The following is a 27,500-nucleotide window of genomic DNA, read 5'->3' on the forward strand; positions in this document are numbered from 1 at the left end:
CACTTTCTGCCACTTTACTTTTACTTTCACTTTACTTTCTGCCACTTTACTTTCACTTTACTTTCTGTCACTTTAGATAGATAGATAGATAGATAGATAGATAGATAGATAGATAGATAGATAGATATATACTTTATTAATCCCCTTTACTTTCACTTTACTTTCTGTCACTTTACTTTCTGCCACTTCGTGCTGCACGCGCTTCACTTCTAAACCACTGTGTTTATCGTTCATGAGTCATGTGAAGATTTAATAAATGGTTAATAACGTAGTTCTTATTATAACTTCTCCTTTGAAGACTTATTGAGTAATAGATTAATTTCCTGTTATCCGGAGGAGGTTTAGTTGTTGACAAATATGCTAGTAAACGACTACATTATGTGTTAATTAAATGTTTAAATATGAATGAATGCTACATAAGAATCAAAGCAAAGTCTTATGAGAGTTGAGCTCTAACGATTTGTCGATTATTGATTAATTGTTTGATTAGTTAATTGCCATTTATTTAGATAATTGATTAATCGTTTAAGTCATTTTTCAGGCCAAAATAACAAATATTTCATGGTTCAATTAAGAGACTTTTTTTTACTTTGCTCGTCGGTTTATTTACCTGATGTTTTAAAGACCGAAAGATTAATCAAGAACAAAATTGCCCAATTAATGATGAAATGATTAGTGATGAAAAAACAAAAAAAACATGTTAATTTGCCTCCGTACTCGTAATCTTTGTCTCTTAATCGGCTCCACGTTCCGGTGTCACAGGAGACTGAAGAGAGCTCGTCTCCTTCCAGGGAGACGAGTTTTGAATATTTTAATTTTCGGCGTCTCGCAACAACAAAATAAACGTTCTGCCCCCAAACCTCTGACCTCTGCTCTTCTCCTCCAGCGGGGAACAACGTGACGGACGAGCAGCTGGACTCTATGCTGGAGAGCGGCCAGACGGACGTGTTCACCCAGAACGTGAGTTTCCTGCTGAAGCAGAACACGTCGACAATTGCAGGTGTTTTGTTGTTGTTTTCGTTGTTTTCCCCCTCAAAGAGAGTACTTTTTTACTCCAGCGCTGTACTTTTGAGTACAACATTAAGGCACTTGTAGTTTTCCCCATTCTTTTTACTCCAATACATGTCAGAGGGTAATATTGCACTTTTTTTTTCACAGCTCTAGTTACTCAGGAGATTGAAATGTTTTCTATAAAAACGCTTCAGCTACTCCGATGGTTTAATTTAAATAATTCTTCAAAGGCTCAAAGATGTAAAAGTATCCAATACTTTCCTCTCTACTCATAACTGTTTAATCTGTCGCTCTCCAGTTCAACGCAAGTGCGGAGGGATTTTTACTAAACTGTTTTATTTGAGTTTTCTCACCTTTTTATAATGTCAGACTATCTTGGCCCAGTGTTCCCTCCCAAAAAAATTTGAATCTTAAATAAAGCTGAATTAAAAACGACCCAGAGGGCCCCGATCCCGATGTTGGGAACCACTGGACTAAAGCAGCTACAGCGGCAAAATGCTGAAGCATCAGTATGAACAGATGTTTATGTATTTATTCAATAATCACAAGTTGAGTATTTTTCTGGGTACTTTTCATGAAGTAAAAGAGTACTTCTTCCACCACTGGTCGTAGATGAACCCACGCACCTGTTCGTCTATTGATTTATAATCAATAATCCGCTGTTCAGATCCTGATCGACGCCCAGGCCACGAAGCAGGCTCTGAATGAGATCGAGTCCCGGCACGACGAGATCCTGAAGCTGGAGCAGAGCATCAGAGACCTGCACGAGATGTTCCAGTACCTGGCCATGGAGGTGGAGGCGCAGGTGAAGCAGCTCATGGGAGGTTGTGGTCGGCGGGGTTGTTTTAGAAAGAGCGTCCCGATGCTGACCCGTTTGTGCGTCTCCCCTCCGCCCCCTGCAGGGCGAGATGGTGAACCAGATCGAAAACAACATCAAACAGTCGTCCAACTACGTGGAGAAGGCGAAGGAGGACACGAAGACGGCCGTCACGTATCAGCAGAAAGCTCGCAAGGTACCAGTTAAAGGCTGACTTCAGTGGGCGTACCGGCCCTTTAAACCACATGGTCTTTCTTCTCTTAAAGCAGCGGTTCTCAAACTGTGGGGTGCGCCCCTCTAGTGGGGCGTGGATGTATTACAGGTGGTTTTATAATCCTTTCTTAACACACAGACAGAACTTTCTTTGCATTGTTCTAACAAAGTGATTGCATGTTTGTTTTTGTCTGATGGAGCAATTTTCTTTATTCTATTAATTGAAAAAGCACAGATGGAGTCACAACAAGTGATTTCAATAAAAATTCAGCATGGACCATTTTGTTACTTTTTTTGGGGGCGTGAACATTTTTCTTCCTCCAAAGTGGGGTGTGACAAAGTTGGAGAACCACTGCCTTAAAGGGATACCTCACCCACAAAATGACCATTTGTGTATCGATTACTCACAAAAAAAACATCAAGCGTTAAATAAGGTTTTAGTGAAAGATGCATGATTGTTTGTGAAGTAGTGAGCGGATGACTGGATGAATAAACGCTATAAAACGGATGTTTTTAACTCCTTTTTTCTCCTCTATTCATTGGAGAGTAATCAATACACAAGTATACATTTTGTGGGTGAAGTATTCCTTTTAATATTTGTGAATAAACGTTCTCCAGGCCCTCCCTAAAATGTTGGGTACTATTTCATGATGCCTTCAAAGTTGCACCCGATTATTTATTCTCGTTCGTTAATTAATCTTTTTTTTGCGTCTCACTTCCGATGCAGAAAAAGTTCTGGATAGCGATCTGTTTGGCCATCCTCCTCCTCATCCTCGTCATCTCGTTGGTCACCGCCTTCCTCCCCTAACGCCGGGCAGTGGGAGCTGTAGACTTGTCTGAAGAAGAAGAAAAAAAATCCACTTTCATGTAAATAATTTCATCCCACTGGACGTACGGGTGAATCTATCATTGCTCTCATTCCCTCTGCTTTTCATGTCCGTCTCCTTTTTTGTTTGTTTTAAAGAAGAAATGTGCTTTTTACTCACGAATGACTACAATCTCGCCTGCATTTCAACTTCCTTTCGAGAGGTAGTGCTGCTGGTTTATGACCCTCCTCCCTCCCAGTCAGATTCTCATCTGCAAAACAACACTTACAACGCTCTTCCCCTCCTTTAAAAAATTCAAATAAAGAGGAACCAAGCGGCCTTGAGCAAAGCACAATGCAGTATTGCAACCCGATCATACTGTCCTCAGGAAACTGTGCGCTGATTCTTGTTACGTTGACGTTTCTGATGAATTAGAAGCGCAAATAACTATTTTAAGAGTAGCTTTTTCTTTTTATAGGCAAATAGACTAATATAATTGTACATAACCTTATATTGCTAGTGATCAAGACATTCTTTGTGCATTTTTGTTGTTGTAAAACTTGAACGATGTTTCAAACTGCCTACATGGAACAAATGTAAATATTCTTTTCTTTGTTTGAAATCATCCAGCCCCTCTTTTATTTCACCACGGCGTCTCAGCCCTGCAGTTCAAGGCCCACTCGTATGTTCCATGTTTGTATTTATGATTTAAAAACACTTGTGTGAGCTGCTGCAGCCACACATCATGAAACCTTTATTTTTATCCTAAAACGGTGCCTTCTCTCCTTCCCGTGATGTTGTACACTAAAAACCGTCAAAGGGATGAGTGACATTAATTAGTTTAATTCACGCAGCTGTGTTACAGCTTTAGTCCCACAAGTTTAGTCTCAAGTTACAACTTATTTTATTTTTTTCAAATCCATCTTGCTCGTTTAGTTATTTAAGTTTAATTCAGCAGTGACGTTTACCAACCCGGGAGCACATTTACGGAGACGATGCGACAAATCTGGAAAGAAAAATAAACCAAAAACGTTTTGTTTTAAAGGTCGATGGAGCATTTCATTTTAATTTAGATCTGTTTTTTAAAATAAAATACCGGCTTGTTTCATTATTCTCTGTCTTGCATCATCATCAGTTGTGTATCACGTTTAACTGTTACACGAACCTTTTGAGAAGTTTTCACCTACAGTATTTTTTTTTTTTTCCATCACTATTAAAAAAATGTCAACACAATGAAAAAATAAATGTCAACTAATTTTTGGTCTTTTTATTCAACTGTAATCGTCTTAATTTTTCAAGTAAAACAATGTGGAATTACAAGGGATCAAAAGGAATGCAACAAATGAAGAGACAAATGAAAAATAAGACCACCATAAACTACCCGCCCCAAATATCAGCTTCGACAAGTCTAATCTGGAACTGTACCAGCCATTTTATTCACATATTCTTTTTTTTTTTTTTATTATTACATGAAGTGATAGTGACAAAAAAAACAGGTGAAAAATAAACATTAATTTGGTAGCACTGATGCACAGGGTGCTTTTCTCGATGTTCTCTGGGGTTTCTGCTTTCTTTTTTTTAGTAACTAGAGAAGCTCAACACCCGGCTTCAGGTGCTTCAAAAGGCAATCTGAGGTTCAAACCCATTTGGCCAAAGAGGCACTCTTAAATTTCAACATTTACTTGCCCTTTCGATATAAATACAAGACAAAGTGGACCGTGTGACTAACTGCTTTTGGGAAGATTAGGACAAAAAAAAAAGAAGAGCTTTTTGCTGCTCCGGGTCTGTGGTCAAAGATGTTCAAGACAATTTGCAACTTCAATTAATACATTTTCAAACCGTAGAGATGCATCGTGAGGTACCAGGAACCATTTAATCGACTGAAGTTGATGTAAAAACCATATTAACTACACCACAATGTACTCAAACGCAGAGGGCCACAATATCAGATGTGCAAATGAGAAATGCAAGGCTGGATTTAAAAAGTAATCCAATGAACAGAAACTGAACTGACATGACTAAAAGAAACGGGCGGGGGAGGGGCAAGCAAAGACGAGCTCCAGCAAAGATCACATCGACAGATCTGGTCTCCTAATACCCTTGGAGAAATAATAAAATATGCATAACTTATCGACTGACTACAAAGGAACAATAGTCAGGACAGCTGACAATTTTTTTTTTTCAAAAACCGAACGCTCTAAAACCTCCAACTTACAATACAACTGGTCACTCATACGTTTTTAATGTCACACAGATGACTTTTCGTTTATGAGCCCAATAGAGGGCGCTGTATAATCCCACTTTAAACACAGAAGAGCCAAGTGTTCCAGTCTTTAATGATTACAGTACATAATGTGAACTAACAACTTCTCCTTTGCACCTTCGTCCCCCTAAAAGTCCCAGTGGTGAATTTATCCACTGTGCCGACTCTCCGTCTCTTTACGGACGTGCCAAGTTTTTTTAAATTTAATATATTTTTTTTTTACCCGACGTCCCTGAGCCTTCCCCCGGCGTGACAGTGGCCGAGCTGGTGGGAGGACCAGCTCCAGTCGGAAAGGGGGAGGGCTCCAAGAGGCCGGCGGTCCGGTCCCGGTCCACTCCGTCCCCCTTGCGTTCGTTAAGAGTGCACACAAAGCAGCAACCTCGGAGGTCAGGACACGCTCTCGTAAGGCGCTCTGTGACGGCACTCGCGCTTCTTCCATTTTGCTTTTGTCTTGTCGTTTGTTTGTTTTGTTTTTTTTTAAACCGCTTTTGGCACTCGGATCATGTCTTGCTGTGTCGATGTTGCCCGGAAGAGGAGCGCGTGCTGGCGGCCGGCGACCTGGCCTGCACGGCCGCCAGCGCAGCGACGCTCCGCAGCACCCGGTCCGGCGTCCCCTCCGTCCCCGAGCCGCTGGTTGCCTCCTGCGAGAGCTTCTGCGACCTCCTGTCCCGCCGGCTCACCCGGTGCTGCCGGCTCTCCGACCGGCTGCGGCCCCGCTCGCTGTGCTCGGTGTTCTGCGAGCTGATGCTGTGGGTGCGTTGGCTGCTGTTGCTGCTGCTGCTGCTGCGGCTCCTGCTGCCGTCGCTGCTTATGCTGCTGCAGGCGCTGTGGCCCCGGGACGACGACGACGGCGGCGCTTCAGCCTCGCCCTCCTTCACCCCCGACGACTTCCTACTCCCTCGGTCCTTTTCCTCCCCTCGACACCTCTTGTGCTCCAAATCCATGGCTGGGACCAGCGAGCCGGGACACTGTCTGGTGGAGCGGGAGGCCGAGCGGCTCGTCGGATTGGCCGTCGAGGGTTTGCTGCCACTGCTTTTATTATTGGTAACAGTTACAGAGTTACTCGGAGGGGAGGCTGGTACAGTTTTGCCTTTAGGCTTTTGGTTCTTGTCAGAGGCCTTGGCAGCAGAGTCCCTTCGAGGGGTGTGGCCGGGGGTATCCACCCGGCCTTTCATCGCTAGGAGCTTGGCTGCCGCGTTGAGTGCCGAGCACCTCTTTCCCAGAACTTCTGGCTCTGGCGGCAACGAGGGCGCGCTGTTTGTCTGAGCTTTACCGTCTTGCGAAGGCCGAACTCCTGCAGACTTCCTTCGAACAGACGACGTATCGCTGCCCGACTCTCCGCCCGTGGATGCGTTGGTGTTGTTTGATGCATTTCTGCCGGAGCCGCGCGAGGACTTCTTTCCTTGCCGGCCGTTGCCCTTTTCCCTCTCCTGATCTTGCAGCCCGCGCTTTGCCGAGCGAGTCAAGCGGTGCTCCTTCCTACTCTCGCCGTGGTCGGAGTCCGAGGAAGAGGAGGAGGAAGACCTGGAGCACCTCCCCCGAGAGGAGGCGGAGGCGGTGAGCTCCTCGTCGCAGCCTTCCTCTCCCTTCTCCCCGCCTGCGTCGTTCTTCTCCTCCTTGCCCGTTTCTGAGGTGACGTCCATTCGCCTCTTCTTGACAGGGAGTCGGTTCTCGTACGTCCTCTTGTGGTGAGCATGGCGAGTGAGGGTCGAGGTGGAGCACCCAGAGGACGACGAGGAGGAGCGAGTGGACTCCTGGCTACTCTGGCGACTAAGAGGCCTTTTCTGGACTGGAGACGTCTGCTCTTCGGTAGCTTTCTCCACCTCCTGTTGCTTGGCTTCTTCTGCAAGCGGTGCTTCTCCGCTTGCTCCCTCCCTTCCCGACTCAAGGTCTTTTGTCGCCGATGGACTCTCCACCTTTCTTCTTTTAGGCAGAGACTTAGACGTGTCCTCCTTGTCGTCGTCGTCGTCCTCCTTGCTAGTCCTCGCGCCATCCTCCACGGCGTCTACTTCCATTTCTGTCCCCATGTCCAGTTCACCTTTCGATGCAGATACCGTCTGTGTTTGCTCTAAAGTTTGTTTGTCAGGTGAAACACAGGAAGAAGCAGATGTAGGCATCTGTGGAAGAGCCTCTGTCGGGGCTGGTGTGGACACGTCACCGGGCGCAGAGCTTTGCACTTGCAGGGGAATTTCTGCAGACACTTGTGTGGTGGAAACCGGAGAAACGGCTTTGGTTGGGGCGGCTGTGGTAGCTGCTACTGACACAGGGGCGGCTGTGGTAGTGGTCGCAACTGCAGTGGATTTTTCTGGGGACGACGTAGTTGTGGCGACTGTCGGTAATGGAGCTGGTGTAGAAGTTGTCTCGGGAGGTGGGATCTCGACAGTCTTTTCTGCAGTCGTCGGAGGGGTAGTCGTGTGTTCTTTGGAAGGGGCTGCTGCTGCAGGGATCGTCTCTTGGACTTTCTCTGCCTGGGAAGATGTAGTTACTGTAACCGTCTCGGCTGTGGCTGTGGCAGTTACACTGGCAGACGTCGTAGTTGGGGAAGGACTGCAGGTTGGGGTCGGGACAGCGTAAGGTTGCGCCGAGGACTCGGCGGCCACCGGAACAGCCGGTTCCTGTTCATGTGTGGCCGCTTGAGCTGTTGGTGTTGGTGAGATTGTTGGTGTTGGTGAGGTTGCGACTGCTTTGGTGGTTGTCACATTAGTCCTTGCTTGGTTTGGAGAAGATGCAACTGTACTTGCAGCAGATAATGAGACCGTTGCTTCTGATGGTGTTGTAGAAGCAGACAGGGTTGGACTTGCAGTGCGGACGGTGCTGGAGTCAGTTGAACTAGCTGGGGCTGTTTTTACGGCCACTGCCGCAGTGGGGCAAGACGTTGAGGTCGGTGAAGCTGCGGGGCAAAGCTTCTGGGTGACAGCCGGAACAGAGGTAACGATAGCTGGAGTAGGTGTCGGAGAAGACACAGCGGAGGCTTTTGGTAAATCCTTCACAGCAGCTGCTTTAGTTGTGACCAATTTCACTGTAGTGGTGACTGCTGGTGCAACGCTGACTGCGTTTGATAATACGCTAGTAGTAATCGTTGGGGCGGGGGGCGATGCTGGAACTGCGTTGACGACCACGGCAGAAGATGACGTGGTTGATGGAGTGGCGGCAGCTGGTGTGGCATCATGTGGTCCTGTTGCCTTCCCAGTTGTAGAAACTGAAGGTTTTGGTTCTACTGGAGCTGTAGAAGCAGTGGAAACCACAAGTGCCGGTTGTACACCGGTGGGAGTTGATGCAACGGTGCTGGCAAGTGGCAACGGAGCTGTTTGAGTTGGAGTAGCAGTGGCTGGGATAATAGCGGGAGACGTAGAAACAGGACAGGACACCTTGGTTAATGCTGTGTTTGGACTTGGAGCTGTGGCTGGAGCAGAACTCCCGCATTGGGCTGATGTGGAGGCAACAACAGAAAGGGGTGCAGGTGCAGTGGGTACTTGCACTGAAGCTGCGATTGGTGGGGAAGCTTTATCTGTTGAGGGGGATTGAGCTGGATTTGGAGTCGGGGCTGAAACCTCAGTCTTAGTGTCCGTTTCCTCAGCTTTGGTAGACTGGGAGGCCCGACTTGTAGTGACGACAGCAGCTTTCGGGGTCTCCGACTTGTTTGGAGACGGAGATGTCGGCTCTGTGCGAGCTTCAGTTTTTGAAACATCAGATACACCGGCAGTGGAGGTCTCATTTTTAAAGTTCTGTCCTTCACTGACGGTCTCTGGCGTGGTTGTGGAGTCTTTTCGAGGACGACCCCGCTTACGTTTTGGGGAGAGAGGGGGGTTCCCTTCCTCGCTTGGCGAGGTAGACTGCGGGGAAGGGGCCACTGTGTTGTCAGGTGTAGCTAGCCGAGGGGGTGTCTTCGGGGGCCGGCCCCGCTTTCTTTTCAAAGGTGCCACAAGAGAATTGGACCCTGTGGTGTCTTTGCCTGGCGGCGTGTCCGTTTTTCTGGACTGGTTCCATCCCCTCCCTCGGCCCAGATGATGCTGTTGCTCTCCCAGCTGAGCAGCCAAACGGGATTCAGTTTCCAACCTGCGCCGCACGGGAAGATTTCTCAGCACGGGCATGTCCGGAGAATGATGGGGTGGAGAATACGGAAGATAACTTCTGACAGGCGGCGGCGGTGGGTGCACAGCCGGACTAGGAGTAGCGTCCTGGTCCTGAGGAGATTTGGCAACGGCCCCTTTGGGTTTGCCGTCGGGGCTCGGCGATGTGTTGTCTTTGTTGGTTTCGCCGCCAACTCCGGCAGGGTTCTCCTCCACAGGGGCCTCCTCCGAAGAAGCTCCGCCTCCGGTGCCGCTTCCTCGCCTCCTCCTCTTTCTCGGCTCCTTCTCCTCCACCACAGTGACCAGCCTCCCCGGAAGCTTCCGCAGGACTTTGGCCGAGGGGCAGTCTTCGACCAAGCCCCGCAGGACTTCACCGTCCGCCGACTGGCGCTTACGAGGCGACCGGGAGGTGGAGGGCGGCGACATGGCGCTGTGGTCTTTGACGATGTCGTCATCTTTTGCAGGATTGTCCACCGGGCAGCTGGATTCCAGCGGCGACTCAGACACCTTCTTCTCGTTTTCCCCCTCTTTGTCCTCTCTGCAGGCTTTGGGGGTCTTGCCGTCAGGCTCCCCAACACACTGCTGCTTCCCTCCGGAGGGAGAGGTTGTCGGAGGGGAAAGCACTGGACTGGGATGGGAGCGGTTTGGCAGAGTCCTGGTTTTGATGGTCTGGGGGTCTATGACAGGAGAAGATTTGGTGGAATCTTGCAGCTTGGTTGATGATGAGGTTTTCTGGAGGTCTGTGTGGGACGGGGTGGGAGACACGGTGTCTTTGGCGGTACCTCGTCCTCTCAGACCACCGCGGATTCTTTCAGGCACTTCTCTCGTGGGCTCGGGCTCGGGTTCGGGCGAGGCCCCGCGCAGACGACCGCTGGTCCTCGTGGAGGTGACGACCTTGTCCTTGTCCTTGGGTTTACGGCCCCGGCGGGCCGGCTGACTCGGCTCCGCAGAAGCCGGCGCTGACAAACAGTCGTCGTCGTCCTCATCGGATGAAGCGTGGAGCTTTAGGGCCTCCTCCTTGGCCTGGTCGAGGCCTTTCCTGGCGGCCTCCACTTGCTCCTAAACACACAAAGACATTTTGTTTTAGGAAACTGAAAACGTGTCTTTAGGTTTTGTTTCTTTAGGAATACAGGATTTGAAAAAGTAACTAAACACGTGTTATGCTAAATACCCCTTTATTGTTTTAAGTCATGGCTGCAGATCCAAACAAAGCTTTTTGCAAAGTTGAAGGAAAGAATTCAACTATTATTATTATAATAATAATAGACTATATGGAGATAACCACTGATTGCAGCCATGAGGTCAAAACCCTTCCAGAAGGCTGAGCTGCCTGTTATTTAATTTAAAACTAAGCAATAAGGAGAGGTCGTGTCGTTACCTCAGCCTGCTTCAGCTCCTCTTTACACACGTCTTCCAACGAGGCTTCCAGGAAGTTCATGGCGTAGCGTTCGATGGGAGTGAGCTGGAGACGGGCAGAGCGTGTGGTGAGTTAACGGAGCATAAACCAACTCTATGGAGATATCTTCGCCCATCTTCACTGACAACAATGCGCCACAGATGTTACTTTATCAGCAATGTTATTCACCTGCTCCACCAGAGCGGCGATTTCCTGCTCGGCCTTTGAGAGCTCCTCCACCTCCTCCTGCTCCCCTCCGTCATCCAGCGGGATGTTCTCGTTGAACTCCGCCAGCTCCGCCACCTGCTCCGCTTTGGCCTGGGAGGCGGCCACGATATCCTCCTCGTCCTCGGCTCGACACAGAGCCTGTGAGAGTCGGTTCAGGACGGTCAGCTCATTTATACACACGCCAACGTAGGTTTTGGAAAAGTATTCAATGAGGTTTAGGTTAATGAGTTTGGTAGTTCAACTTCAGCAGGTCCCAAAAATACAGCATCCGCACTAAACTTTTACACATTACTACTTTTTTATATTAATACATACAAAGGTTAGGGCAGTGATGGAATACATGAACCATGCAACGTAATTTGGATACAAAAAAGGATTCCTTTACAGTAAGAGAAAAAAGACGTAATCAGGTATCCAATACATGTTTCACTGCTGGAAGGTAGAACTTGCACTGTTTTTTTGTTGGTATTTTCTATGTAAAGCAAAAGTTTTATTTATTTGCATATTTGGTATTGAGGTAATCCAAAAGTGAGAGAGAATGCAGCTTTAACACATGAAGCATAGACTTCTATACAACCAGGAGTCGGCCCCTGGTGGTCAGGAGAGAGAATGCAGCTTAAAGACACTTCTGCATTGGCTTCACTTTTGTTTGTTTTTTAGTTATATAATTTCCCGTGATGCTTCTCACCTGCTCCAGAATGGTGGTGCTCTGTTTGTTGCCAGTCTCCTCCTCCTCGACTTGGGGCACCGACAGCTCCAAAGCCATCTCCCTCTTCTCCCCTTCAGTCATATCAAACAGGTCTCGGATGGTTTGCTGAGGAACACAGAGAACGAGGCGCATTCAGCTCAGGAAAATTCTCTGGACTTAAAACAAGGCGGCACTTGAACGGCTTGATGCCCTGACGTTCATATACCCAACAAGTTATGCTAATCCTGCCATTCATTCAATGGGTTAATTTGACAAACGTTTCAACGTCGGCGTACTTTAAATGGCATGACTAAAAATGTAGATCTGAACATATTTAATGAAAGGGGACGAGGGCAAACCCTTTGATTCTGCCATGAAAAACATTTCTTTATAAAGCAATGACTCATCGTCACATGGAGAACAGGTGACAAGACGGAAGACTAGAGAGAAATAACATATTTGGAATTTCACTTTAAGATCTGCCCTTTTCCATGAAGTGCAGCTGGTAATGAGATGTGGTAAAATAGATGTTATCCTTACATGAAAATATATATAATTTAAATAAACCCTAAATGCATTTTTATAAATGGGGGTATTATGGTAAAACAAAGGCCATTGTTGGTCAAAATAAATTGGTGCAAAGTGCGCCCGCTGTAAATTCCCACCTGTTTGAAGAAGGCCGTGGTGAAGTTTCCTCCTTCGATAGCCATATCTCCCAGCAACCTCTTCTGATTGGCTTTCTTCAAAATATTCTCCTCCACTGTTCGCTCGCTGATCAGCCTGAAGAGAAAAAGAAAAGAAAAAATACATTAATATGTTGTTGAAATCACAATCGCACAACAACAGAATCTAACCACTTCTCCATCTGGTTAACATGTTACACTTCCTGTTTGTAAACGTCAAAATGAAAGTGAAACCGCGGCTTTAAGACAACACGCGTGACGACAAGAATAATATACAAAAAAAAAGGTTTTGCTTTTTCCTTCTCGTTCCTGTATTCGCGTAAATGCACTTTTAACCCGTCACCTGTAGATGTGGACGTCTCTGGTCTGACCGATACGGTGGCAGCGGTCCTGTGCCTGGGCGTCCATGGTGGGGTTCCAGTCGCTGTCGTAGAACACCACAGTGTCGGCGCCCGTCAGGTTGACCCCGACGCCGCCGCTGCGAGTCGACAAAATGAAGCAGAAGATGCGGCGATCTGCGTTGAAGCGCTCCATGAGGGACTGAAGGAGACGGAAGAAGAACCAGAGATCAAGCATGAGGTCAAAACACAATTATATTTTCACTCAGTGGTCGTTCTCTCTCTTTTTTTTTTTTTTTAGAAACAGTCACACTAACCTGTCTCATCTCCACTCGGGTGCTGCCATCCAGGCGGAGGTAGATGTGTCCGTGGTAGTTGAGGAACTGCTCCAGCACGTCCAGCATTCGCGTCATCTGAGTGAAGATCAACACTCGGTGGCCTCCCGTCTTCAGCGTCCGCAGCAACGTGTGGAGCGTCTGCAGCTTTCCTGCAAACGCAGAGGATTACGTCGTTTAAGAAAAACAAACGGAGGATAACAACCAAGCCGAACACGTGATAATGTATTAACAGGCGGGTGAATTTACGGAGAGTGGTCTTTAACCGATTGATTTTTAGGTGATTTTATGAAACTAAAAAGATGAAAGCAGGCTTTCCTGATCTAAGAGGGCAATTTATGACTATTGATAAAGAATAATTAGACGATTGTCTGCTACTGAAGGATGCCCTGAGAGACAAATGAGGAGGAAAAAATGTCTTTCTAAGACTAATGGTTTTCTCTCCTGTGTTTATGAATTAAGGACAGATTTATTTTTCCTCATTAGTGAAACATTTTGGCAGTTTTTATATTACAGTACTTGTTAAATGTTCCTTTTTATTTAGTGCATGGAGAAATTAAACCTTTCCTGGAAGAGAACATGAATGTTTTTAGTGCCATTATAGCATGAAGTCAGGGTGCACTTCGGCCTCTTGTGGCCAACATGTGTATTACAACAACAAACATTTAAAACAGAAATTATCAAGAACTTCACCTCCCAAAATAAAAACATAATAACTTCAATTTTTCAGCTCAGTTTTTCCCGCAGCCATCACTTTAAGACCCTGATAACAAGAGCATTAAAACTCCAAACACAAAAAGCATCCTGACACCTTACCGCAGTCATACTGGATGAGCCTCAGGTCCGGGAACAGGGTCCTCATGTAGCACTGGATGCGATGCAGACAGCGAGTACGCGGAGTGACTTGAGTCGACAGCAGGGAGGAGAAGACCGCCTGCTTGTGGGTCAAAGACGGAGGAGGATGGCAGCTGTGCATGGAGATCTGAGGAGCCGCCACTGGGGGAATCGCAAATGTGAACCTAAAGACGAGCACAAAAAATAACAGTCGAGTCACAAATCTTTCCTCCGAGTGAAAGCTCTGAATCCCAAAACCCACTGGCGGGATTGAAAAGCAGGTTTATGGGAGACAGAAGCTGTAAAAACCACCGTCGTCAAAGTGATCATCTTTCCGACGGCCCGTGAACACATCATGTGTGACGAAGGTTAGTAAGAAAAAGCAGACAAAACGAAGCTTAATATTGTGACGTTTCATGCAAAATATTTTATTCTACGTGTCTCTTTTAAAATCGTTGCTCTAACTTATAAATCCTGTAAATAATTGTTTAAATTCTGCACTAGGAAGCCATGATTGATTGATTGATTGATTGATTGATTGATTGATTGATCGCCTGAAACGTCAATTTAATTTCTCCCCCAACATTGGTAACACTTGACCTTCGAAACAAGTTGTATATATAGATTCCAATGTTTCCCTAATTATTGTAAATAAATTATCAAAAGAAACTCAACTTGCATTTCTTTTGGTGCGTTATGGCATTATAACTGTTATTCTGCATAAAAGACACGTTTGAGTTCTCTCCTTCTAGCCAGGACTGTGCCGTTTCCGTAGAGGCGCAGGACTCCAAGGCCAGAAAAGTGTCGCGCCAGAACGCCAACAAGCCGATCCGGCATCTTACCGGTCGATAATGTCCTTGAGCAGCTCCAGCCTGTCCTCGACGCCGTTGATGGCCTCTCTCACGGCGCGACTCTGAAACCAGAAGTCGTATTTGTTGTGCCACTGCGAGTAGAGCGCACTGCTGTGGCCCGAGCGACCCAACTCCCTCTGGGAGGAGCGCGGGCCGGCCGGCGCGGGCCGTGGCCCGGGGAGGAAGGTCAGGAAGTCCAGAACCTCCCGGCCGTACATGGGCTTCGCCGCGCAGTGGCTCTCGTTGGCGCGGATGATGAAGTCCAGGTGGCTGTCGCGCTGCTGCTTGTTGCTGTCGGCCAGCCACTTCTGTTGAGCGGGAAGGTAAGACGTCAGATTCACATTCGTGTCGTGAAGTGGAGAGAAAAGGCTCGCCGTGCGCTTACCGTGTGGAAAGGAGAGCGGGGAGGCGGCCGAGGGACTCTCCTGGGTGGAGGGAAGGCTTTAGCGCCCGTGCTCGGCCTCGACTTTGTTGCTACCGGTGTTTGACTGCTGCTGCCTACGCCGCCGTCACGCGGCACCGCCGGAGACTTGGACGCAGTGGAGGAGGAGGCCACCAGAACCGAAGCTTAGGGGAGGACAGGAAAGAGAGCATTTTAAACCTCAATCCATGATGCATTTTTGTTTTATGTGCTTTTTTTTTTAAATCACCGATATTATCTAATCTCATTTGTGTCTCATGTACTCTTTGAATATTATATAATACAGTCTTTAAATATGTGTGAAGTTTTAAATACAGTGAATACAATTTGAGGCAGACTGTAATTTTGTAGTGCTTGCATGATGACAATTAAGTTATTGAATCTATAATAAAACAAGCTGTGAAACATGACTTTAGACTTCTAGATGCCACTTTGTGTTATTTTTAACAGGACGTTGATGGAGTTATTGTAAATTCAAGGATTCATCCCTTGTGTAAATATCTGTTAGACTTGTTTACATGTAGAATTGTACTTTCTCTCATGCCATATCTCAAATTATATAATCTAGGTTCCTCGTTTAATTTACATGAACTCACTGGAGGAGGCAAACAGTCACATTTAGCCACGGTCAGTATTTATACTAGTCTTAAAACAGAATCTATAAAATATACCAAACTGGCCTCGAGATACTTTTCATGCTTTCCTGCACGTTTCTTCTCTCGTGACACATCTGGCACTCTAAAGCAGATTAAAAAATACAAAAACTCGAGCGGCGCATTAAAGATTAGCGGCAGCATCGTTCTGACCCAGTTCTGCCCGTCATGCGGCGTCGTGAATCATAGCCGAGGGAGAAGAAAAGCCCCGAGCTCGTTCTCTCACCTGGCTGCGCTGCGCTCGCCGGAGGAGGCTGCACTACTTTGAGGACGGGGCGAGGGGGGTGGGGCTGGTTCGGGGTCAGGCTAGCGGTTCCTGGAGGAGCTATGGTGTAGTGGGCGGTGGCAGGACCAGGGGTGCGCTGGGCGATCTGCAGAGGAGCGGTGTTTCTGACGGGGGTGGTGTTGGGAAGGTGCAGGGAAGGGCAAGTCTGGGGAGCGGCGCGGGGGGAAGGGGCCACGGCCAGCGTCGGCACACCGCCGTCCTTGCCTGCTGTCTGACGCACAACGATCTTCACCACGCCGGGGCTGCTCACCATGGAGGGGGCCGCTGAGGAGACATGACACACGCGTGAGAACGGATGTTGAGCCGCAAATAGACTTATTTACAGGGTTCATACACATTCTGACCAATGGATTTCCATGACCTTTCCATGACTATAAACCCAATTTCCATGACTTAAATTTGGTTTAAAGTCATTTAAAAGTCATGGAAATTTGGTTTAAAGTCATAGAAATTTGATTTAAAGTCATGGAAATTTGGTTTCAAGTCATGGAAATTTGGTTTAAAGTCATGGAAAGTTGGTTTAAAGTCATGGAAAGTTGGTTTAAAGTCATGGAAAAGTCGTGGAAATTTGGTTTAAAGTCATGGAAATCCATTGGTCAAAATGTGTACGGACTGTGCTTTAATCAGGGTTAATACACATTCTGACCAATGGGTTTCCATGACTTTAAACCACATTTCCATGACCAAACATTTTGTGAAATCTGGGTGTAAACATGAAAAAGTGAGTAAATGTAGTATTTAAACTAAGAATGAGAATACAAAGCATACAGTAAAACTTAAATGACTCAAATGAATGAGACAATAGTTTGATTAAAAGAATGAACATTTATATAGATGCCTGTATGTATGCCTGCTTATGAGCGTCTTTCTTTTAAAAGCATATTTATTATTTCAAACTCAGCGTAAACGTCATGAAGACATGAATATAACACATTTACATGACTTTTCCAAAACTTTTGGGATTTCATTTTTTTCAAAGACTTTTCCAGGCCTGGAAATAACCATTTTAAAATTCCATGAAGTTCCTCGCAGTAACTTTTACAATGACTAAATAACTTTGCTTGATAATTGTGTTATCGGGTTAAAAACCTTGCGCAGTGTGAGGCAGTCGATTGGTGGGAGGAGCCGTAGTGTTGCTCTGGACCGCCACCTGGGCCGGCTGGCTGATGAGGTGGTGCTGCACCCCGCTGGACACCAGGTGCATCACATTACCTGGAGGGAGGGAGGGAGGGAGGAGAGAGAGACGGGTTATTCATCTCCATAGCCTCCAGTATCCACATTACAGCACATCATCATACCCACTGAACCAAAAGTATTCCTTCATTAAGAAATTATAAATAAACATAATACAGACTTTTGCCTCTAGTTTGTACTTAAAAAAAACTGGTTTGAAGCCAAAGATTGTCCAGATGACATATTGTGATCCACTTTAAAACTAATTTAACAGAGGTTACGGGAGCAATCTCCTTTTCCACTAATATTTTGTTCGTTTGTTCATGTGTTCACATTTTAATTCAGTGTTCATAAATACATTACAAAATGAATTAAAAAAGACTTTCATTTCATTTTCCAACACAATTTTTAATTTTCAGGAACTTCAAATTAATAAGGAAACAATAAACGTAATAAATAAAATTAAAATAAGTCCAAACGTCTCAACTTCTTAAATATATAAATTACACAAAAGTTCTAAACATTGCCTTTTAACAGATCAGACTGAATGTCCCAGAGGAAGTTCAGATTAATGTCTTAGATTAGATCCTTAAATCCAACAAGTAACCAGCATCATGTTCAATTTCTCACGTTTATGACAAACCAAATTTCATGAATATCTGTCTAGTGTCGATTTCGCTCCGGCTCCCTTTCAGTCAAAGATGGCAGCGAAGATGACAAAAACAAAAAAAAGTTAATCTGCAGACGCGCCGCTTCTAAATGAGATCAAACCTCAGTTTCTGCGAGACGGTGACGCATTAGAATAAATAAAACAAAAAGGCTTAATGAACAAACGTTGGTCACAAAAAGGGCCATTTTCAAGGTATTCCAGATTATTTCCCATCACAATTCAAGCGATTTAAACTCTGAGGCAGAGGGTTGTTCTGTCAGTTAACAGTCAGGGTTCATACACATTTTGACCAATGCATTTCCATGACTTTAAACCAAATTTCCATGACCAAACATGTGAAAATGTGAAACTTGTGAAATCTGAGTGTAAACATGAAAAAGTGAGTAAATGTAGTATTTAAACTAACAATGAGAATACAAAGCATACAGTAAACCTTAAATGACACAAATGAATGAGAGACAATAGTTTGATTAAAAGAATACACATTTATATAGATGCCTGTATGTATGCCTGCTTATGAGCGTCTTTCTTTTAAAAGCATATTCATTATTTCAAACTCAGCGTAAACGTCATGAAGACATGAATATAACACATTTACATGACTTTTCCAAAACTTTTGGGATTTCATTTTTTTTCAAAGACTTTTCCAGGCCTGGAAATAACCATTTTAAAATTCCATGACTGTAAGACACACACACACACACACACACACACACACACACACACACACACACACACACACACACACACACACACACACACACACACACACACACACACACACACACACACACACACACACACACACACACACACACACACACACACACACCTTGGACTTGGCGTGGCGACGCTGCAGGGACTTGGTGGATCTGGGCTCCGGACAGCGTCAGCTTGTTGCCCTGAAGCTGGAAGGTGACGGGTTTGCTGCCCTGACACGACGACACGGGCCGCCCGGCCAGAGAGGCGAGCTGGGCGATGCTCACCACCTCGCCCGCTGGGGAAGCAGAACGGAAAGAAGGTGTGGATCAGAAGCAATATCACATCCAGTTTACGACAAGCTACAACACAACTCTTTTTGGCGGCGGACACGCTGGGTGAACACTCACAAGGCAGCCGGGCCTGCATGTCAGGACTGAGCAGGACCCTCTGGGACAGGACGCTGCCGGGGCTCGGGTGAGCCGGGATGCCGGCGGCGCAGGAAGGCGGCGGCGGCCGCACGGTGAACACAGGCCTCGGGCCGCTGGAGCGCACTGCGATCTGAGCCGTGGTGTGCATGGACGGGCGCGGAGGCGCGGAGGTCGACACCGTACACACCACTAAGAAGGAGAAATAAAAGACTGAAATGACTCAATAATGTTTTTAAGTATTGCTGCTTCACACACACACACACACACACACACACACACACACACACACACACACACACACACACACACACACACACACACACACACACACACACACACACACACACAGAATTTACAAGAAGAAAACAAACTTCTGAGATTTAAAGTGGCTAATTTACAAGTTTGTTTTCCTCAAGAAACCACATTGCTTCTCTTTGTTATTAAATTAATTTGATTCCTAGATGAATACTGTTTTTTTTGCTGTTCATCTTTCATCCCAGCTTTTTTTATTTTATATATATATATATATATATATATATATATATATATATATATATATATATATATATATATATATATATATATATATATATATATATATATATCTTCGATATCTTCCATCCCCGTTTTTATATTTTGGCTGTAAATTGCTGCTACTTCGACACCAAATTTCCCATTGAGATTAATAAAGTATATATTCATTCATTCATTCTCTTTGTTATTTAATTTTTACCAGTATATTCCCATATCTATCTAGGTTTGATATTTAATATTCGAGGGAGTCTTGACCAAGACAGGCGCATTAAGAGTTAACAATAAGAGGCTCATAAAATCAGACGTAAAACAAAAACAGTAAACCGTTTAAAAAAAAGAAAAAATAGATTTCACATAAAAATAAGTTATTCGGCAACAGGACATGTTGGATTATACTTACACCACTTGTCGTGTTTAATATCAGCAGTGGATGAGCTCATAAAATTATACTTTTCAAATCACATTAACCGATAACAAAACACTGCTAAGATGTACTACTTTTGAAAGAGGTTTTATTCTGTATATCACCCACAGTTAACCACAGTAAACCTCGGATGGTCCTAAACGCCGTCTGCTGGATGAGATCTCCTTCTTCACTCACCTTGTTGGACTACAGGAGCCGGTTGAGCCGTGGAGGAGACTTCAGCGGCTGGAGCCGGTTTGGGGGTCTGAGCCGCTGGAGGTACGGAGCAGGTCGGCTTGTTCATAAGTAGAACCGGTCGATTGTCACTTTTAGGAGGCGGCTGGAACATCCTAAAAACAGACACGGCAAACAAAAGATTGTGACTCCTACTTGAGCTTTTCCCCCCCAACGTGCTCATATAGCTCTTAAATGAAGGTTTGCATCGGAAACTGCAGTTTCAAGATACTTAGTTTTTATTCTCACTTTGTTCTGCAAATAAATACAAACAAATGTCTGAAACGTCAGTGTTTGAAATGTGCATAAATTGTGATAAGATATTTTAAATCAGAATGCAGAGTCGTTTCCCCCTCAAAACAAAAATAAACAAGACTTAAAATCTTTATGTATTTTATTCTATTCATGTCTTTTGTATTATCTGGACCTTGAGTCTGTAATAAAGGATTGATTGATTGATTGATTGATTGATTACCAAGCATTTCATGCTATTTTTTGGAAGAAGATTTTGGGGTTAAAAAAAAAAGTGACTACGGTTTTTAACCACAGGTTTTCCTTCTTTTTTTTTTTTTTAAGTCTTCAAAGTAGTCGTCCTGTGTACCTGTTGACCTTCATGCGGACCGGTCTGGGTCTCGGCGGCGGTTCGGGGGACTCCAGTATCTCCTGGATGAGTTGGCGGCTAACCTTGTGGCGCGGCAGGAAGACGTCTGCTTGGTACCGGGACACCCGGCTCTCCAAACCAACAAGGTCAAACATGGAGAGGTCGCAGCGCTGAGGACGCAAACACACACACACAGAGCGTTATTATAAAACACCAAGTCGTCAGTCATCGCTCGATACACGTGTGGTTTCCTTTGCTGCTGACCTTGAGAGGAGAGACATCCAGGACGTCCTGCACCAGGGAGGCCGTGTGGAAGACGATGGGCTTGGTGATGAAGGGAGACTGGATGGGCCGCGGGTCGAACAGGTTCGGGTGGTTGCAGACTTTGCGGAGCTGCATAAGGATGTTAATCACAGACATGAAGTGACCGCTGGCCAGCATCTCCCGGGTCCTGTGAAGCGGAGCGGAGAGACAAAGCTATCAGTACAAATATAAGAAACATGAGTAATCTTAATTAAGGTACGGGGGGGAAAAGGTAAACTATTGTTTTCAAATTAATTGAAAAGAGAAAACACAATATAGTTCAACAGCACCACGATCTACGAGGGCTAAACTAATTTTAATCGTTTTACATTTGAGGTTTCTTCAAATGTCTGTTGTCATTAAGAAAATAATAATAATTAGCGTATTGTGGTTGTAGAAATGTAATTTATGGAGCAGTTAGATGGCTGCTAGACCACCCCATTGATACATGTGAGGCTAAACGCCAACAAATATGGATGGAAGCAGAATATTTAGTTAGATAAAAAAAATGTATTGTGAATTTATTACATGCATCCTACGCTCTACAAATAGAGTATTACTAATAATATTAGTTTAGCTTAATCTTTATCTGCAAATATCAAGTTTTAACAATGGATGGACATGCAAAAGAATTAACAAAATGCTGCTTTAGAATTAAAATGTTGATTTATAAATTTGAATGTTAACGTCTTGAATGTACTTTGAAGCTTCAGAGCAGTTCTACAAACTAACTACTAAACTTTATAATGATCACAAAGAATAAACATTTCTCTAAAAGCCTTTTTAACCTTCATGTTGGTTGATTTATTGCAGGCCTGGTGTAAATGTTTGTGCGATCATCTCTGAATTTCCCTGTTCGACTTACGAGGCCTGAGCCATGAAGTCGTCGTAGAGGAAGCGCTGCCTCTTGGAGAGGCGGCAGCGCACCACGTGCTCGTATTTCTTGGGCATCTGCTTCTCCACGTCGATCTTAATCCTCCGCAGCAGGAAGGGCCTCAGCACCTTGTGCAGCCTCTTGACCAGACCCTCGTTGTACTCCTGACTGCCCTCGATCATCCCGGTCAGCGGGTTGGAGAACCACTCTTTGAACTCGCGGTGGGACTGGAAGACGTGGGGCATGAGGAAGTGCATCAGAGACCACAGCTCCATCAGGCTGTTCTGGAGAGGGGTTCCTGTCAGCAGCAGTCGCCGGTGGCTGAAAGAGGGAGAATACATATTTAAATATATAGAGTAGTCATTGTATTCTTATTCCCTCTTCCTTTTATTTTGATCTCTCCAACTCTGCTGAGCAGGCTAGCTGCCACCGGGTTCATAAGACTCTGCTGCTGCTGAAAGTGGGACTGCACCAAACCACTAGTTAGAGGCCGGGAAACCATGAAAGCGTCATGGAGTTACTGGTAGGGTTGGGCCGGTGGAAACATTTTCAAACGGTTTTCCACAGTGGAAACAGTAAGCGACACCAGTCCCCTTGGTGGCGGCAATGCCAACCACCACTAAACACTAAATAATAAGGAAAAGATGCAGCAGAAGAAGCAGCAGCTGCAGAAGAAGAATAAGCAGCAGTAGAAGAAAAAGTAGCAGAAACAAAATAAGAAGAAGCAGCAACAGCAGCAGAAGCAGAAGCAGCAGCAGCAGCAGCAGTAGAAGAAGTAGTAGCAGCAGCAGTAGAAGCAAAATAAGCAGCAGCAGTAGAAGAAGAAGCAGCAGCAGCAGCAGCAGTAGAAGAAGAAGTAGTAGCAGCAGCAGTAGAAGCAAAAGAAGCAGCAGCAGAAGAAGAAGCAGCAGCAGCAGCAGCAGCAGAAGTAGTAGCAGCAGCAGTAGAAGCAAAAGAAGCAGCAGCAGCAGCAGCAGTAGAAGCAAAAGAAGCAGCAGCAGAAGAAGCAGCAGCAGTAGAAGCAAAAGAAGCAGCAGCAGAAGAAGCAGCAGCAGTAGAAGCAAAAGAAGCAGCAGCAGCAGTAGGAGAAGAAGAAGCAGCAGCAGCTGCAGCAGAAGCAGCAGCAGCAGCAGAAGCAGCAGAAACAGAAGTGAGTGAAGCAGCAGTGTATTTAAATTGTTTGTAATTTACAAATGTGTCTCCTGGTTCTAATCCCCTAGCCTCCATGTTTGTAGTCCCTACATCTCACAGGACTACAACACCCTTGAGTTAGAGGTTTGAGCGAAGTGCTCCTTCATCTCTGTGTATGCCTGAAGATCGTCTGCGACTAAAAGCAGCGTGTATTGAAGCAGCGTGTGCAGAAGCTGCACGCTGAAGCTTCGTGTCTCAGTGAAAAATGCCCACCAGCTGGAATGGGCCACCGGCCAAATGATGGCAACTTGGTCCAATTACAGCCTCTCTGGTGAGGGAAAAAACATGTCTATTTGTGAGACTAGCTGGCTAGCGCACACGCACACGCCGCTGAGGGTAAACAGTGGACGCGGTCACAGTGGAACATGGTTCATACTGAACGATGGCGTGTCCTCTGCAGCCAGATGAACGCTGACTCTTTGTGACAAGCAGTCGCTCACAGAGGAGACGGAGAGGAATCCTTCAATGTGCTCTGAAGCCCCAGAGAGACAAAACAGATTTATACGGATATATATTCTAAATCCGCATTACTAGTTTGTAAAGAGCTACTTGGTACCTAGCGCTTGCTTATAACACCTATTCAGATTGTCCGCCTACAGCCCTGCTTTGCAAACAGAATGCTGGAGTCATGATCATCTCAGTATATTTGGTTATTATGTCACACAGTGAGCAATAATAATAATAATAACTAGAAAATTTCACAATAAATTTTGAAAGTGTGGCTACTACTGCCGTAAGACGTCGCAATATATATACATTACCGGTAGTGAGATGTGTTATTGAGGTACATTATTTTTATATATATATATATATATATATATATATATATATATATATATATATATATATATATATATATATATATATATATATATATATATATATATATATATATATATATATATATATATATATGCCAACATTAGCTGTGAGGGCTTGATGGTGTAAATATGAATAGGACAGCACTTTGCTGCAACATATCACGTGATTACATATGAATACCAGCCCCTATTGTCCTTGATCTCTAAAGAATCAATAACTCCTTGACTTTAAAAAGAAAAAAATATATAAATATATATTAATTCTTTTCATAAATATGATCAAAAGTCAAGAGTCTGAGTGCACGTACAATTGTCTATTTATTTTCTATTTAATACAATAATCCTCATTTTAGCTTTATGTTAAGATACACTTAAATCATGGGGCTTTTATGTTAAAAAGGGAAGACAGAGAGACAGACAGGTAGACATAAAAGCCCAGTGTCCCACATGTCACCGGTTGCCATGGTGGCAGCTTGATTGATTGGCTAATTGGTAGCAGCTGTGACACTGTCACAGAGCAGGAGACTGGACTGTGGATTTAATGAGAAAACAACCTTTCAAACTATTGTATTTGACAGACAACCGTGGATCCCATTGCAAAAATAACGCAATCATGAGAAGCACAAGACTTCTGAGAACGTTTCCGTGTACTTAAATATTTGTAAGGATTTATAAATGAGAGCGTAAATTCATTTTGTAAAGTGCTCACGTTTCCGTCAAGAGAGAAAATTGTGGTCTGATTTAACATGGAGGTTGATGGAGCAGTTGGCCGGTCTTCATGTCGCTTTCAGGCTTGCTGACAAAACAGTATAAATTTGTTGGATTCCACGACGCATGTGTACCACCGGCACAATATTTCCAACGTTTTCATATATAAATTATGCCTCAAAAGTCAATATTGTGGAGTGAATGGCAAAATACAAAAACAAAAAGGTTCGTTAGGACACAGCTCCTCGTGCAGCTCTAACATGCCCCATACACACCCATTGTAAACTCTGAAATGGTTCCCACATTTTCCTAAACTTGAACAATAATTGCATGAAAACTGTGCTAGCTATCAAAAAATGCCCAATTGGGCAAATACACTCCAGACTTTTGTCAACGTTTTAAACTTTAAATCATTTCTATAAATTATGGCGAGTCACTGTGGGCACAAAGATGTATGTTTTTTCGCTCTCTTCAGTCCTAAACCCCAGTCAAGTGAATGGGACAATTTCTCGCCGTTTTTCGCACTTTTCGGGAAAATGGCGGTCGAATCTCTTAGAAAAGTCATAGCACACGATTCCCGATCAGGCCGCACGTTTTGATGTATTTTTTACGCATGTGCTGACAACGCTGTGAGAGGAGATACGCGCCAAAGTTTTTGTGGGAATATGATTATTAAGCCCGAGCAATACTATGAAGTGCGCTTTGCTGCAGGGGTCTATGACCAGCATAATAATATCTGGGTGCTTTGCTTTTGGGAATAAATGGACATATGTTTGCCAGACTACAAAGGATGATCTAGAAAATACAGGAACATTTGCATCAAAGCTGTTTTCTTGCCCAACATGTCCTCTCCTCCTCCTTCTTCTTGCTTCAATTACAGCAAACAATATTACGTAATATTCCAAACCAGCCTGCCATGAAAACCAAAGTTAAGCTTCGTCCAGCATCTGCACACCTAGAGAGATCTTCTCTCTGCGTGTTTCAAACACAAACGTGATGTCACGCGTCTGTCGTTTTGCTTTGCATTTAAAAAATAAAACCCTGGTTAATGTTCTCGTAGTCATGAAATTAAACAAAATATTAGTAAAATATCAAAGAGTGTTATCGATGCCCAGTCAGATGTCTACGATTCTAAAACTGAAAGAAATGCAGCAAATATTGAGCGTCAACAATGAATATTTTTCCTCGTGAAATCAGAGAAGTCTGAAGTCCATATTGTACTTGAAAGTGTTTTTAGATTTCCAAGAAACTGACTTTTGGACTTGAAACGATCAAATCTGACAGACGCTTCTCACGGATCAAAACACAAACTATCTGATTAACCAACTCCACTCCACTTTTAATAAAGCCACAATTGGAGATTTGGATTCCAAGATGGATGGAGAACAATTCTCAAAGTACACCAAGTATTTGATCTGCGATGACTCCGCACAGCTCCTTCCAGCCTGAAGCAACAACCCTCGGACACCAGACGAGGTCTGATTCTTCCTGGCCGACCTCTACCGACCTGTTGAAGTTCAGCAGGCTCTGCCAGCGCTGGGACTTGAAGTTCTTGATGTTTTGCGCCTCGTCCAGAATCAGGTACCGCCAAGACTTCCGCCGGAACGCCTGGTGATCCTGCAGCACCAACTTGTAGGAGGTGATACACACGTGGAAAGCGTTCGGCTTCGTCCAGCCCTGAGGGGGGAAAAATTGTTCAAAATCGTGCTTTTACATCCATCACAGGTACGTCATACCTGCAAACCTATAAGAGGTAAAAAAGGTGACGGGGGGGGGGGGCGAGTCAGTGCCGGACAGCGTCACTCGTCGAGAAGCTGACAAACTATGATCATTATGGGGTTTATTTGTTCTTTTGTCAATACTTAAGTGTGTGTGTGTGTGTGTGTGTGTGTATATATATATATATATATATATATATATATATATATATATATATATATAAATAAAATATGCTACATTTAACTTCATAATATTACACTTATATGCAATAATATGTATAATGTACCAGCCTTTTTATTTTATTTTGACCATATTATGTCATACTGTTATACCACTTTACTTTGAAGAGACGTCACTGTTAGTCTAGAACACTGGAATAATGTTTCCACCAGGTAAACCTGAACATGCACACCTCTCTCTGTGTGACAGCGATTATAACCAAATAACTACATAGATTATAATTAACTGGAGGATACACATAGATACACGTATATCTTAAACCCTTAACTATAAACAGGAGCCCGGCCACCCTACGGAGGAAACAAATTTCGGCCACTTGTTTTTTTTTATTAAAATAAAAGTTGTATAAAATCTCCACTTGTCCTCTCCTTATATGTAGTCAGGTGTCGGTAGGTGTGAACTACCAGTGCCGCTGAGTCGCCGCTGAGTCGCCGCTCTCCTGTCTGACGCCACACGCTGCCACGGAGTCGCCACTGCCAGGAATCTCACTCGCTGTCTCTCTAACAACGTTAGCTAACGTGTTAGCAAGCTGACCATTAAAAAACTGGTGGGGAAATTAAGCCGCTGTAGACATCTTAACGCTGATTGGCTAAGACTCGACACGTCAAAGATCATCTATTGCGTAGATCACAACCTCAGCTTTTTTCCGTGTCTCACTCCAATCTCAGAAACGCCGGCCAGTTGACCCCCCCCTCCCAAAAACAAAAACTCTTCGGATCTACACGATTCACGTGGATGACATATTTTCATTTCAAAACGGCGAATTTCGTCGAAAGGTGACAAGTTTGCAGGTATGGCATGTGAAGGGAAACGTTGCATCCGTTGCTTTGGGAACATAAAGCAGGAAAAACATAATTTAACACCAGCAAATTGGAAGAAAAAAATAAACTAACTCACCTGTCTCTTTAGCTTTCGCTCCTTTTGGCTGCCAAAGTAAGTGAGGATCTTAAACCCGGGACACCAGCGTTTCAGCTCCATCTCCCAGTTCAGCATCACGCTGGTGGGG

At 44.7% G+C, this 27,500-nt stretch overlaps 2 protein-coding genes across 2 annotated transcripts in view; one reads left to right on the forward strand and one right to left on the reverse strand.

Moving 5' to 3' along the window:
- Positions 1-4,645, forward strand: part of stx4 (syntaxin 4) — a 7,459-nt gene extending 2,814 nt beyond the window's left edge. The window contains exons 7-10 of the mRNA XM_079237296.1: positions 887-960; positions 1,679-1,816; positions 1,914-2,024; positions 2,769-4,645. Coding sequence (XP_079093422.1) covers positions 887-960; positions 1,679-1,816; positions 1,914-2,024; positions 2,769-2,849 — 404 coding nt within the window. The 3' untranslated portion in view covers positions 2,850-4,645. The remainder of the gene's footprint in view (positions 1-886; positions 961-1,678; positions 1,817-1,913; positions 2,025-2,768) is intronic.
- Positions 4,100-27,500, reverse strand: part of srcap (Snf2-related CREBBP activator protein) — a gene marked incomplete at its 5' end in the record, with an annotated part of 36,237 nt that continues 12,836 nt past the window's right edge. The window contains 20 exons of the mRNA XM_079237226.1: positions 4,100-10,239; positions 10,559-10,642; positions 10,766-10,942; positions 11,493-11,618; positions 12,158-12,272; positions 12,519-12,715; positions 12,831-13,000; positions 13,665-13,867; positions 14,525-14,841; positions 14,919-15,100; positions 15,834-16,157; positions 16,983-17,105; positions 18,569-18,733; positions 18,846-19,055; positions 20,002-20,153; positions 20,639-20,808; positions 20,903-21,089; positions 21,807-22,136; positions 26,043-26,212; positions 27,392-27,500. The exon at positions 27,392-27,500 is cut by the window's right edge and continues 28 nt beyond it. Coding sequence (XP_079093352.1) covers positions 5,611-10,239; positions 10,559-10,642; positions 10,766-10,942; positions 11,493-11,618; positions 12,158-12,272; positions 12,519-12,715; positions 12,831-13,000; positions 13,665-13,867; positions 14,525-14,841; positions 14,919-15,100; positions 15,834-16,157; positions 16,983-17,105; positions 18,569-18,733; positions 18,846-19,055; positions 20,002-20,153; positions 20,639-20,808; positions 20,903-21,089; positions 21,807-22,136; positions 26,043-26,212; positions 27,392-27,500 — 8,140 coding nt within the window. The 3' untranslated portion in view covers positions 4,100-5,610. The remainder of the gene's footprint in view (positions 10,240-10,558; positions 10,643-10,765; positions 10,943-11,492; positions 11,619-12,157; positions 12,273-12,518; positions 12,716-12,830; positions 13,001-13,664; positions 13,868-14,524; positions 14,842-14,918; positions 15,101-15,833; positions 16,158-16,982; positions 17,106-18,568; positions 18,734-18,845; positions 19,056-20,001; positions 20,154-20,638; positions 20,809-20,902; positions 21,090-21,806; positions 22,137-26,042; positions 26,213-27,391) is intronic.

The sequence above is a fragment of the Taurulus bubalis genome (assembly GCF_910589615.1).
Source record: "Taurulus bubalis genome assembly, chromosome: 2".
NCBI lineage: Eukaryota > Metazoa > Chordata > Actinopteri > Perciformes > Cottidae > Taurulus > Taurulus bubalis.